The sequence below is a fragment of the Chiloscyllium punctatum genome, chromosome 3 (assembly GCF_047496795.1).
Source record: "Chiloscyllium punctatum isolate Juve2018m chromosome 3, sChiPun1.3, whole genome shotgun sequence".
NCBI lineage: Eukaryota > Metazoa > Chordata > Chondrichthyes > Orectolobiformes > Hemiscylliidae > Chiloscyllium > Chiloscyllium punctatum.
The window spans coordinates 16,290,805-16,303,207 of record NC_092741.1 but is presented as its reverse complement, the minus strand read 5'-3'; the positions used below and the strand labels follow the sequence as shown (position 1 = coordinate 16,303,207).

The following is a 12,403-nucleotide window of genomic DNA, read 5'->3' as shown; positions in this document are numbered from 1 at the left end:
CTGTCTCCCCAATATTGAGGAGGCCGCAGCGGATGCAATAAATGATGTGTGTGGAGGTGCAGGTGAATTTGTGGCGGATATGGAAGTATCCCTTGGGGCCTTGGAGGGAAGTAAAGGGGGAGGTGTGGGTGCAAGTTCTGCATTTCTTGCGGTTGCAGGGGAAGGTGCCAGGAGTGGAGGTTGGGTTGTTGGGGGGGCTGTAGACCTGACGAGGGAGTCACTGAGGGAGTGGTCTTTTCGGAACGCTGATAGGGGAGGGGAGGGAAATATATCCCTAGTGGTGGAGTCCGTTTGGAGGTGGCGGAAATGACGACGGATGATAAGCTGTATATGGAGGTTGGTGGGGTGGTAGGTGAGGACCAGTGGGGTTCTGTCCTAGTGGCAGTTGGAGGGGCAGGGCTCAAGGGCGGCGGAGCGGGAAGTGGAGGAGATGAGGTGGAGAGCATCATCGACCACATCTGGGGGGGAAATTGCAGTCTTTGAAGAAGGAGGCCATCTGAGTTGTACGGTATTGGAACTGGTCCTCCTGGGAGCAGATGCGGCGGAGACGAAGGAATTGGGAATATGGGATGGCGTTTTTACAGGGGGCAGGGTGGGAGGAGGTGTAGTCTAGGTAGCTGTGGGAGTCGGTCGGTTTATAGTAAATGTCCGTGTTGATTCGGTCGCCAGAGATAGAAATGGAAAGGTCTAGGAAGGGGAGGGAGGAGTCTGAGACGGTCCAGGTGAATTTGAGGCCAGGGTGGAAGGTGTTAGTAAAGTGGATGAACTGTTCAACCTCCTCGTGGGAGCATGAGGCAGCACCGATACAGTCATTGATGTAGCAGAGGAAAAGGGTGGTGCCAGTGTAGCTGCGGAAGATGGACTGTTCCACATATCCTACGAAGAGGCAGGCATAGCTAGGGCCCATGCGGTGCCCATGGCTACTCCTTTGGTTTCGAGGAAGTGGGAGGATTGGAAAGAGAAGTTGTTGAGGGTAAGGACCAGTGCAGTCAGTTGAAGGAGGGTGTCAGTGAAAGGGTACTGGTTGGTACGGCGGGAAAGGAAGAAGCGGAGGGCTTTGAGTCCTTTGTGATGGGGGATGGAGGTGTACAGGAACTGGATGTCCATGGTGACGATAAGGTGTTGGGGACCAGGGAAGCGAAAATCATGGAGGCGGTGGAGGGCATGGGTGGTGTCCTGAACGTAGGTGGGGAGTTCTTGGACTAAGGGGGACAGGACCGTGTCGAGGTATGCAGAGATGAGTTCGGTGGGGCAGGAGCAGGCTGAGACAATGGGTCGGCCGGGGCAGTCAGGTTTGTGGATTTTGGGCAGGAGGTAGAAACGGGTGGTGCGGGGTTGTGGGACTGAGGTTGGAGGCGGTGGATGGGAGATCCCCTGAGGTGATGAGGTTATGGATGGTCTGGGAGATGATGGTTTGGTGGTGGGAGGTGGGGACATGGTCAAGGGGACAGTGGATTTGTTCTGATTTGTATGTTCCTAAGCAATTTAAGTGTCATAAGGCAGATGTAGTGGGTTTTCTAGGCTGTGCATTATTCTGGATATCTGCCTATGAATTCTCTTACTAAATTCAAGCCCAGTGGGATTCTTGAGCTGACCTACCAGCCACAGCCACACTGGCTTGTTGGCCCGGATCCTGAAGAAAATTAACAATTTGACCGCGACTTGGCTTTGTTTTTGGGTTTTGATGTGGGCTGACCTAGAATTCCACTGTTCAGGATATGTCCTGGGTGAGGCTATGCAATTGCCTTCATTCAAATGGTGTCCCTCAAGCTTAGTCAGCCTCGCAAGGGTATCCACTTCCATAGGCATACCTTGTTAACCATGGGCTTCACTTGCTGCAGTCTCTGACAAAGCCAGTTGTGGTGCTTGTTTGAAGTCCAGGTGGGCCTTAGCTAGTATAAGCACATTAGTATGGTTATATCATTGATCCCACTTACCAAATGGACTCTCAGCATCTCATTAAACCAAAGTCACATGCCTCTGCCAGTCGTCTTAAACTTGTCAAAAATTCTAGTACTAATTCCCTTGTTCTTGAATCGCCAAGTAAAACCAATGAGAGTCTCAGAATTAGAGGAGGCTTAGGGTCATAATATTTCTTAACTAAATCTGTCAAATCTTGAAAGATTTTAGTATCTGGTACCTAATGAAAGATTAGGCTCCTAATAACCAAATAAGCTGCAGGTCCGAAGAATTACTTATTACTTTTCATCTGCTTCCGTTGTCATTTGTGTGAAAAAAAGAAACAAATTCTTTCCATGACTTGGGTCCAGTCTTCAACATCAGGATTGAACAAATCAATCTTCCCAAATTACGGCATAATGCGAGAAATGTTTACCTCAACTCAAAGACGACTGAAGCAAGCAAATTTCCTCAGGGCATTTTTTTTTGTCTTTCATCGCCACTGAAATAATTCCACAAAGGCTGCTATCCCATCATTAAGTCACCCTTTATTTGTACATACATAGTATTTGACACTGGACCAGCTTTCTCAGAGCCAGTTCTCTGAAGGTGAACAGGATGTCTGACACTCCTTTTTTAATTGAACAGAAACTCCGATACTCCTGTTTTTTTTAAACTTTTTTTTCCCACTTTTTTTACTTTATTCTCCCATACTACCACCTAACAGCAGTATTGCTTATTTTTCCCCAGCGCCCACGTCGTGTGTGTGCAGGTGTTGGACACAGTGAAGAACAACAAATGTGTAAATCTTTATTTATATTGCACCGCGACACTCCTGTTTAGTTTTTCTTTTTTAAACTCTTGCAGTTCTTTTTTTTAAGGAGTAAACAGAACCTCTGATACTCTTGATTGTTTTTACTCTTGTAGTTGTATTTTTTTTCTTTATTTTTTTCATTCCTCTTCCTACACTACCACCTGACAGCGTTAGTGTGTATTTTTCCACAACACCCATGTCGTGTGTGTGCTGGTGATGCTCCTGCTTATCTCTTCTTTTGTGGACAGTCCTTCACATTGATCCAGCTCCTTCAAAGCCAGCTCTCGGAGTGAACAGGATGTCGAGATTCCTGTTTTTTGTTTCTTCTTTTTTGCTTTTAGGATGTGTGACACTAATGCTCTATTTTTTTCGTTTTTATTCTCCCCTTACACTACTGCCTGACAGAACACTCTTGGAGTCATGGAGTCATAGAGATGTACAGCACGGAAACAGGCCCTTTTGTTCTAACCCATCCATGCCGACCAGACATCCCAACCCAATCTAGTCCCACCTGCCAGAAACCGAACCATATCCCTCCAAACCCTTCCTATTTATATACCCATCCAAATACCTCTTAGATGTTGCAATTGTACCAGCCTCCATCACATCCTTTGGCAGCTCATTCCATACCCATACTACCCTCTGTGTGAAAAGATTGCCCCATAGGTCTCTTTTATACCTTTCCCCTCTCACCCTAAACCCCAGGGAAAAGACTTTGCCTATTTACCCTATCCATGCCCCTCATATTTTTGTAAACCTCTATAATATCACCCCTCAACCTCCGACGCTCCAGGGAAAACAGCCCCAGCCTATTCAGCCTCTCCCTGTAACTCCAATCCTCCAACCCTGGCAGCATCCTTGTAAATCTTTTCTGAACCCTTTCAAGTTTCACAACATCTTTCCGATAGGAAGGAGACCAGAATTGCACACAATATTCCAACAGTGGCTTAACCAATGTCCTGTACAGTCGCAACATTACCTCCCAACTCCTGTACTCACTCTGACCAATAAAAGAAAGCATACCAAACGCTGCCTTCACTATCCTATCTACCTGCACTCCAAGGTCTCTTTGTTCAGCAACACTCCCTAGGACCTTACCATTAAGTGGAACTGCTAAGATTTGCTTTCCCAAAATGCAGCACCTCGCATTTATCTGAATTAAACTCCATCTGCCACTTCTCAGCCCATTGGCCCATCTGGTCAAGATCCTGTTGTAATCTGAGGTAACCCTCTTCGCCGTCCACTAAACCTCCAATTTTTTTTTAATATCTGTCAGCCAATGCTCCCTGTTTTAACAGCTCCAATCTAGGAGGTTAATCTAGCTAACCTTGTTACAATCACTACACCTGACTTCCCTGGTCAGCCATGTTTGCTTCATTCTCCCCTTAATATGCCTTTTTCTTCCTTGGGATGAATTTCTGCTGTACCTTCTGAATTACCCCCAGAAATTCCTGCTATTGCTGATCCATCAACCTCCATGATGGGTTTCCCTTCGAATCAACTCTGGCCATCTCCTCCCTTATGTTCTATGTTTAAATAATCCTCTGCTATTTCATTCGTACTGCCAAAGTGAACAACTTCCCATTTTCCTACGTTGTACTGCATCTGCCAGATTTCTTGACATTCACTCAATCTGTCTGCCTCATCCTTAAATTTTCTTCACAGATCTAATTTTGCAATCAGTGAATTTGGTTGCCATAGGTCTGGTCTTCCTATTTCAGTTATTGAGGTAAATTGTAAAAGTTTGAGATGTTACAGACACCTGAGGAACTCTATTTGTCATACCCTACCAATCAGACGCAAGACTCATTTTTATGTGCTCTCTATTTTCTGCCAGACACCCAATCTTTTACCTACACTCTTATCTGACCACTCTATCAGTCAGCTTTTATTTGCTGCAATAAACTTTGATGTGGTACCTTATCAAATGCTTGCTTGAAATTCTTGAAATTAACATAGGAGGTATAGTTATTAAGTTTGCAGATGACACCAAAATTGGTACATTGATAACATTTTCTTCCTCTGGACCCAGGGTGCAGAGTCACTGGTAAAACTACACAGTGACATCAACACGTTTCATCCCACCATCAAACTCACCATGGACTACTCTTGACTGTCTCATTCTTGGACACATGCATCTCCATCAAGGATGGGCACCTCCGCACCACACTCTACTGTAAACCCACAGACAACCTCACAATGCTACACTTCTCCAGCTTCCACCCAAAACATATTAAAACAGCCATTCCCTATGGACAAGCCCTACACGTACACTGGATCTGCTCAGATGAGGAGGAACACGACGGACACCTGGAAGTACTCCGGGATGCCCTCATAAGAACAGTGCTACATTACCCAACTCATTGAGCGCCAGTTCCGAGGTGCCACAGCAAGGAACCGTAATGACCTCCTCAGGAGATAGACACGTGCTGCAACCGTACAGGCTACCCTTTGTTGTTCAGTATTTGCCAGGAGCTGAAAAACTACGCCATGTTCTTCGTGACCTGCAAAACATTATCAGTGAGGATGAGCACCTCACCAAGACCTTCCCCACCTCCACTAATTGCCTTTAAACAACCGCCAAACCTCAAACACATTATTAGTAACAAGCTGCCCGGCTCTCGAGACAACTCCATACAACCCTGTCACGGTAGGCGCTGCAAGACATGTCAGAGTGTGGACATAGATACCACCATTACGGGTGGGGACACCTCCCACCTTGCACATGACAGGTACTCATGTGACTCAACCAATGTTGTCTATCAAATATGTTGCAGGCAAGGATGCCCTGAGGTATGGTACATTGGGGAAACCGAGCAAAGGCTACGACAACGGATGAATGGGCACCACACAACAATCAACAGACAGGAGGGTTCCCTCCCAGTTGGGGAATACTTCAGTGGTCCAAGACATTCGACCTTGGACCTTCCGGTGACCATCCTCCAAGGTGGACTTCGGGACAGGCAGCAGAGAAAGGTGACCGAGCAGAGGCTGACAGCTAAGTTCGGTACCTATTGGGAGGGCCACAACCAGGACCTTGGGTTCATGTCACATTACAGGTGACCACCATTGCACTATACACACACACAGACACCCATATACACAGACGTGCACACAGACACCCACACTCACACCCACACTCACACATGCACCACCTCACTCACTACGCACACATACGTACACTTTCTCATACTCACAACCTCCAACCCAGACAGACAGACAAAGACCTACATGCACACATATATTTTGTGGGGTGAATTTGTACTTGCAGGGTTACATTGTACTTTGCTCAAAAACTGCATGCATTCATGTAAAACTCTGTTATCTCACTTTTTAGATTAGAATCAATCTAAACATCAGGTCATAGACAGAACACAGGGGGCTATCACCTTCACCATATTGTCCAGATATCACCCATTGTTACAGCTAACCTGAGAATGCAACTTTTTAAAAAAAGGTTTTGTGATTTACACATGAAAGAAGTGAAACTATCATGGTATTCAAAAAGATGAAAGACTCAACAGACAATCAATTTTTCAATGTATAATTTCAGTTACATCACACTGTAACTTTTTGCTATAAATTCTGTGTGTTCGGATTGAGCCCTCCACTATCACCTGATGAAGAAGCGATGCTCTGAAAGCTAGTGTGCTTCCAATTAAACCTGTTGGACTATAACCTGGTGTTGTGTGATTTTTAACCAAAATTGGAGGTAGTGGACAGCAAAGAAGGTTACCTCAGATTACAACAGGATCTTGATCAGATGGGCCAATGGGCTGAGGAGTGGCAGATAGAGTTTAATTTAGATAAATGTGAGGTGCTACATTTTGGAAAAGCAAATCATGACAGGACTTATATACTTAATGGTAAGGTCCGAGGGAGTGTTGCTGAACAGAGACCTTGGAATGCGGGTTCATAGCTCCTTGAAAATAGAGTCGCAGGTAGATAGGATATTGAAGCAGGCATTTGGTATGCTTTCTTTTATTGAACAGAGCATTGAGTATAGGATTTGGGAGGTCATGTTGCGGCTGTACAGGACATTGGTTAGGCCACTGTTGGAATATTTAATGAAATTCTGGTCTCCTCCCTATTGGAAGGATATTGTGAAACTTGAAAGGGTTCAGAAAAGATTTGCAAGGATGTTGCCAGGGTTGGAGGATTTGAGCTATAGGGAGAGGTTGAATAGGCTGGGGCTGTTTTCCCTCGAGCATCCAAGGCTGAGGGGTGACCTTATAAAGGTTTATAAATCTTGAGGGGCAAGGATAGGATAAACAGACAAAATCTTTTCCCTGGGGTGGGGGAGTCTAGAACGAGAGGGCAGAGGTTCAGGGTGAGAGGGGAAAAATATAAAAGGAGCTTAAGGGGCAACGTTTTCCATGCAGAGAGTGGTGTGTGTATGGAATGAGTTGGCAGAGAGGAAGTGGTGGAGGCCGGTACAATTACAGCATTTAACAGGCATCTGGATGGACATATGAGTAGGAAGGGTTTAGAGGGATATGGGCCATGTGCTGGCAAACAGGACTACATTAGGTTAGCATATCTGGTTGGATCAAAGGATCTGTTTCCTTGCTGTATATCTGTATGACTGTATAATTCAAATATGGTATGTTTATTCACAGCACACAATACTTCTTCAAATACCTCCAGTAAATTGGTTAAACATGATTTCACTTTGATGAAACCATGCCGACTTTTCCTGAATACTTTTGAGTTTTTCTACGTGGGTAGATATATTCTTTTAAGGATCAATTGGAACATCTTCCCAAGGACTGTAGTCATGCAAGTTTGAATGTTCTGTCAACTTGTGCAATTCTCAATACATATAATCAGACTTGTCCATGTGAACTTGACAGATGGTAATTACAACACTCACTGTATCCCTCCTTGCCAACAGAGACATTTTGTAGAAATGGAGAATCACGAAACTGAGTACATCTTTAATTTGTGGTCTGAATTACTTCTTTGTATCATGATGTCCTGCTGTCTAATCCTACTACATATGGTCTAGATTTCCATGTGCAATGTTCCCAGGAAAACAACAGCTGTGCACTTATTCATATATTCGTCATTTTTATTACTAGAATCAACTTGCATTTATTTTTCATTACATAAGCCCAAAGTATCTTCCATTCATACCTTCCCTATCTGAAATGATCCCCTGTACAAGATGAATTTATTACAAAATTGTCATTGTCTGTGGAACCTTGGTTTCAAGATGACTTTTACTCAGGTTTGAGAGTTGCTGGTAGGAGTGTTCATATGAGTGAACAGACTATTTCTTGACCAGTATATGCTTGGGGACATGGAGTTGGATGTGCCATGAGGTTTCTCCGGAGGGAAGCATTTGTTTCCTTATTTCTTTGTCTTGTTATTAAGATTTCATTACTCAAGGCATGATATAGATTGAGGGACAACTTATCACAATTTTAATAGAATTGTAGTGAGAGCAGGCATTAATGTCATTTGGCCGTGTTTTACAGAGAGCTTCAGTGTATGAAGCATCTTGTATGTCCTTCCCTGAAAAAGTGGTCAATTTAAAAGAAAATATCCTGGCCTCCTGCCAGCTGGTTTTCAGCCATCTGAACACAGAATCCAGTCCATTGGAGTTGATTTGCCCCAATTCTTGTGAAATTGACTTCAAGGATAGTTGTTTGATTGTCTTCCCATTGAATCGGGAACTGATGATGGAATTTCTTTAGCACTCTTATATGTCACTGATCAGGTCTCACAGTCGTCCAGGAGCGTGGTGATGACAATTGTCCCTACACTAGAACTTTTAATTTATGGAGGTCTGTGTTGTCAAAACACTTGTAGAAGCTGCGGAGGTCTGTGAAGTACGTAACATATATGCTGTCCTTTAACAGCTATGGAGGAGGTGGAATGTTAGATTCATGTACAGCGTGGTTGGATGGGTTTTGTTTTGCCAACAGACCTAATTTCTGACGATATCGAGGGTTTTTTAAAATCTGCTGTAACGTGGACAAACAGTATAGAAAGTAATGTTAATGCAAACTTTAAAATAAAAATAAGCAGCTCCCTGCGCTTTACCAAGTTTACTGGCAAGAGATAGCAGCAAAATGAAAATCGCCTTCGGTGAACGCTTCAGTAATTGTAATAATTTATATGGAGAGAGGGCGCTCAGTGATGGAGATCCCGCTAAAATGGCCGCCAACACCATCCCGCGCGGCTCCTCCATGAACAATAGTCACGTCTCTCCCCCACTCCGCACCACGTGCAGGGCGGAACTAAAGTGCGGGCAGCAGCGGCCGGGAGACAGTTATCAGGCAGGGCACAGCGCCTGGGCTATAAAGGCGACATCTTTTCCGGTGCCTGCGCATTTCTGCTGCAGCCACAAGCAAATTCGGTGGGCGATTGATAGACTGTGTGTTTTTTTTCCTTTTCTTCCCCCACCCGCTGGCAGTAGTGTGCTGGGTTGTTTAAAAACCCGCCAAAATGACCGAGGACGGAAAGCTATTCATTGGCGGCCTAAGTTTCGACACGGATGAGCAGGCTCTGGAGGCTGTCTTCTCCAAGTATGGGGAGGTGATCGACGCTCGAGTCATCAAAGACAAGACCACCATGGCGTCCCGAGGCTTCGGCTTCGTTACCTTCGAGAACCCGGACGACGCCAGGGACGCGCTAAAAGCCCTCAACGGCCATTCACTCGACGGCCGCCAAATCCGGGTGGATCACGCTGAGAAGAAATCGGGTGACGGCGGCTACGGAGGAGGCCGCGGGGCGGGTGGCGGTTACCGCCGCGGTGGCGGCTACGGCGGTTATGGCGGCGGAGGCGGCTACGGTGGATACGGTGGTGGTGGAGGAGGAGGCTACAGCAGCTATGGTGGCGGGAGCTACGCTGGAGGCTCCGGCTACAGGCAGTACAACAGCAGGGGAGGAGGCGGCGGCGGCTCCCGTGGCGGCAGCAGCTACGATCGATACGGCTCCAACAGATAGGAAGGAGAGCTCGGGGCAGCCAAACACTTTCCAGGCCGGCATGATCAATCAGAGGCCGCTTGCCGTTTCTGAAGGGACTTTTTTTTTGGGACGAACGCTGTCTAATCTCTTGAATTCAATCTTTCTTCTTCGGGACGCGCTCTAACTTCCCCCTACCCCGCCCACTCGCATATTCTATGTCGCAGTAAAAAAAAAGGTTTTTTTTCCAGTCCAGCTGGGGGTTGTGTTCCGAAACCTCATTCCTATTTTGTTCCGAGTCCCTTTGTTTTCCCCGTCCACAAGGACTACTTTCCATGTAGCACATGTTACTTTTGCAGCTTAAAATGATTTTTTTTTACGAAACAGGGTAAGTTGCTACTCTGTACATCACTGCAGCTTTACCTCCGGTTTAGTATTTTCTCGCTAATGTCTTGGAGAGACTTTATATTTTGCTGCTCGGTGGTACTGCCCCCACATTCCATTTTGTTCATTTTTTTTTTAGGTTCAGGTGCCTTTTTTGGTTTTAAAATGGCGCGTTCACCTCGTGCAGACTCTAGCAATGTGCGCCAGCACCCCACCCACCACCTTTTCTTTTTTTTTGTTTCCGACCCCCCCCCCCGCCCATAGCTGGCCTGAGTAAGATGTCGGGCCGCCAGGGTGCATGAGCGAGTCGCTTACTGCATTTTACGTCTAAACTGAGACGGGCGCCAACCTTGGCCCGATTTTGGAACTGGGATCGTTTTTGTTTAAGTTGCCAGTTTCAGTTTGAAAGTGGGGAACGCACATCTGGTCGTTTGTTTTTGAAACGGTAAATTGCGAAATCACTACCAATTTGAAATTCCTGTTCGCGTAAAATGTTTAACTCACCATGCTTTAACCCACCGCAGAAGGTTAACAATCTGTATTGATTCGGGGCGGGGACACTAATAGCACGGACTCAGTTGTATTTTTGCCTGACCACTATGGGTGGAATTTTACAATCTGAACTGCTTTCTATAATAAACCTTGATTGGTGCCAGTTTAGGACACCACTGGTGGTTTGGCCTCCACTTAATTATCTAGTTAGAAATCTACAGTGAGGTATTATGCCAACCTCTTCAAAACTACACAACCTCTTTTCTTTGATCCGATTATTGAGTTTTTTAAATCGAATACTGGTAGAAAGTTGAAAGCTGTTTCTATTGAATCTTCATGAGTTAGCATGGACTGTTTTTGTACAAAAAAAACTTGCCGCTTTGGAGACTGATGTCAAATGGAAAATAAAATGTTGAAATATTCAGTTGATGTCTGTATTAAGCTTTCTTTTTAGAAATCAAATGTTTAATTCTGAAGTGGGCTGTGAGCTCAAAGGAGCATCTCCACTGGAAATGTTCATTTCTGTTCTATCCACAGGTTCTGCCTGGACTGCTGACTTTCCAGAGTCTGCAGTATTGTGTATTCTGCATAAAATGTGCTGAGTTCATGGGTGAACATACAAGTTGAGTGCCAGTAACCTGCTGGCTCCACTGGGAGCAAGAATCTTGGAAATCTCAGCCGGCCATTAAGCCATTACCCCACTGGTTATATGGGCACTACTTCTGAGTTCAGAACCATAAGGATGGGTAATCCACCAGGCAATGTGCTGAAGAAACTGGCTGCATTGAATCTATGCGGGTATAATAAAATTTCCAGTAAGTACACTTAATTGTTGCTAACTTTTGAACACTGACTTGTTCAGAAGCTGCCTGTTGGTTATAATTGTAACATTTGAATACAATTAATCTGTTTGCTCTTGTACAATCCAAGTTTACCTGGCCTGTTCTCTTTTGTTCTTTGGCCTAATCAAATACTATTGTCACCTTTTTCCTGAACTCTAATATAGAAATAATCCAAACCTTCTCGGTAAAATAGCTTTAAATCTACAATAAACTATCACTTGCACTTGAATCTTTTTTTTTAAATCGCTGTTGGAAGCAGTATGCTCTTACACCACTCTTGTAATCTTAATTCAGATTTTAACCTGATCAAAGCAGTATTCTAACTCCATTCCATTTGGAAATGTGGCATTAGTTTGTGGCTTTTGATGTCCAGCTTTTCAAACACCACTATTCTTGCTAATCTTGGAGTTGTGCAGTTTTTGCTTCATGATAGCGAATGTTTGAATTTGTGGCTCCCAGGTTTGTGCAGTTTGTTAATTTAATCCCACCAGGCAGTAGCTGCTTGTAGTTCCAAAATGTTGCCTTAAATATCCAACTTGAAGTTCGTATCCAATCTGTTTCCACTGCTTTTCATGTCTTCGTGATCATCTCTGCTCTGGTAATTGCTCTTGTCTCAGAAGTTTGTTCCGGCCATATTCCCATTATTGTCCCTCGCCCACACAACTTTGCATGAGAGGTTGAAGTAATAGCTTCTCATGGATAGAACATAGAACAATACAGCACAGAACAGGCCCTTCGGCCCACGATGTTGTGCCGAACTTCTATCCTAGATTAAGCACCCATCCATGTACCTATCCAAATGCCGCTTAAAGGTCGCCAATGAAGCTGACTCTACCACTCCCTCGGGCAGCGCATTCCATGCCCCCACCACTCTCTGGGTAAAGAACCCACCCCTGACATCTCCCCTATACCTTCCACCCTTCACCTTAAATTTATGTCCCCTTGTAACACTCTGTTGTACCCGGGGAGAAAGTTTCTGACTGTCTACTCTATCTATTCCTCTGATCATCTTGTAAACCTCGATCAAGTCACCCCTCATCCTTCGCCTTTCCAACGAGAA

At 45.0% G+C, this 12,403-nt stretch overlaps 1 protein-coding gene across 1 annotated transcript; it reads left to right on the top strand.

Annotated features, from left to right (window-relative positions):
* The first annotated feature begins 9,039 nt into the window (after window positions 1-9,039).
* On the top strand, window positions 9,040-10,925 carry LOC140455989 (cold-inducible RNA-binding protein B-like). Its single transcript, XM_072550699.1, has one exon. It carries the CDS (start codon window positions 9,167-9,169, stop codon window positions 9,665-9,667), a length of 501 nt encoding a protein of 166 aa, XP_072406800.1. The 5' UTR covers window positions 9,040-9,166; the 3' UTR covers window positions 9,668-10,925.
* The last annotated feature ends 1,478 nt before the right edge of the window (window positions 10,926-12,403 follow it).

Coding starts and splice junctions, on each gene's coding strand:
- LOC140455989 (XM_072550699.1), top strand. CDS start 9,167: ATGACCGAGGACGGAAAGCTATTCATTGGCGGCCTAAGTTTCGACACG.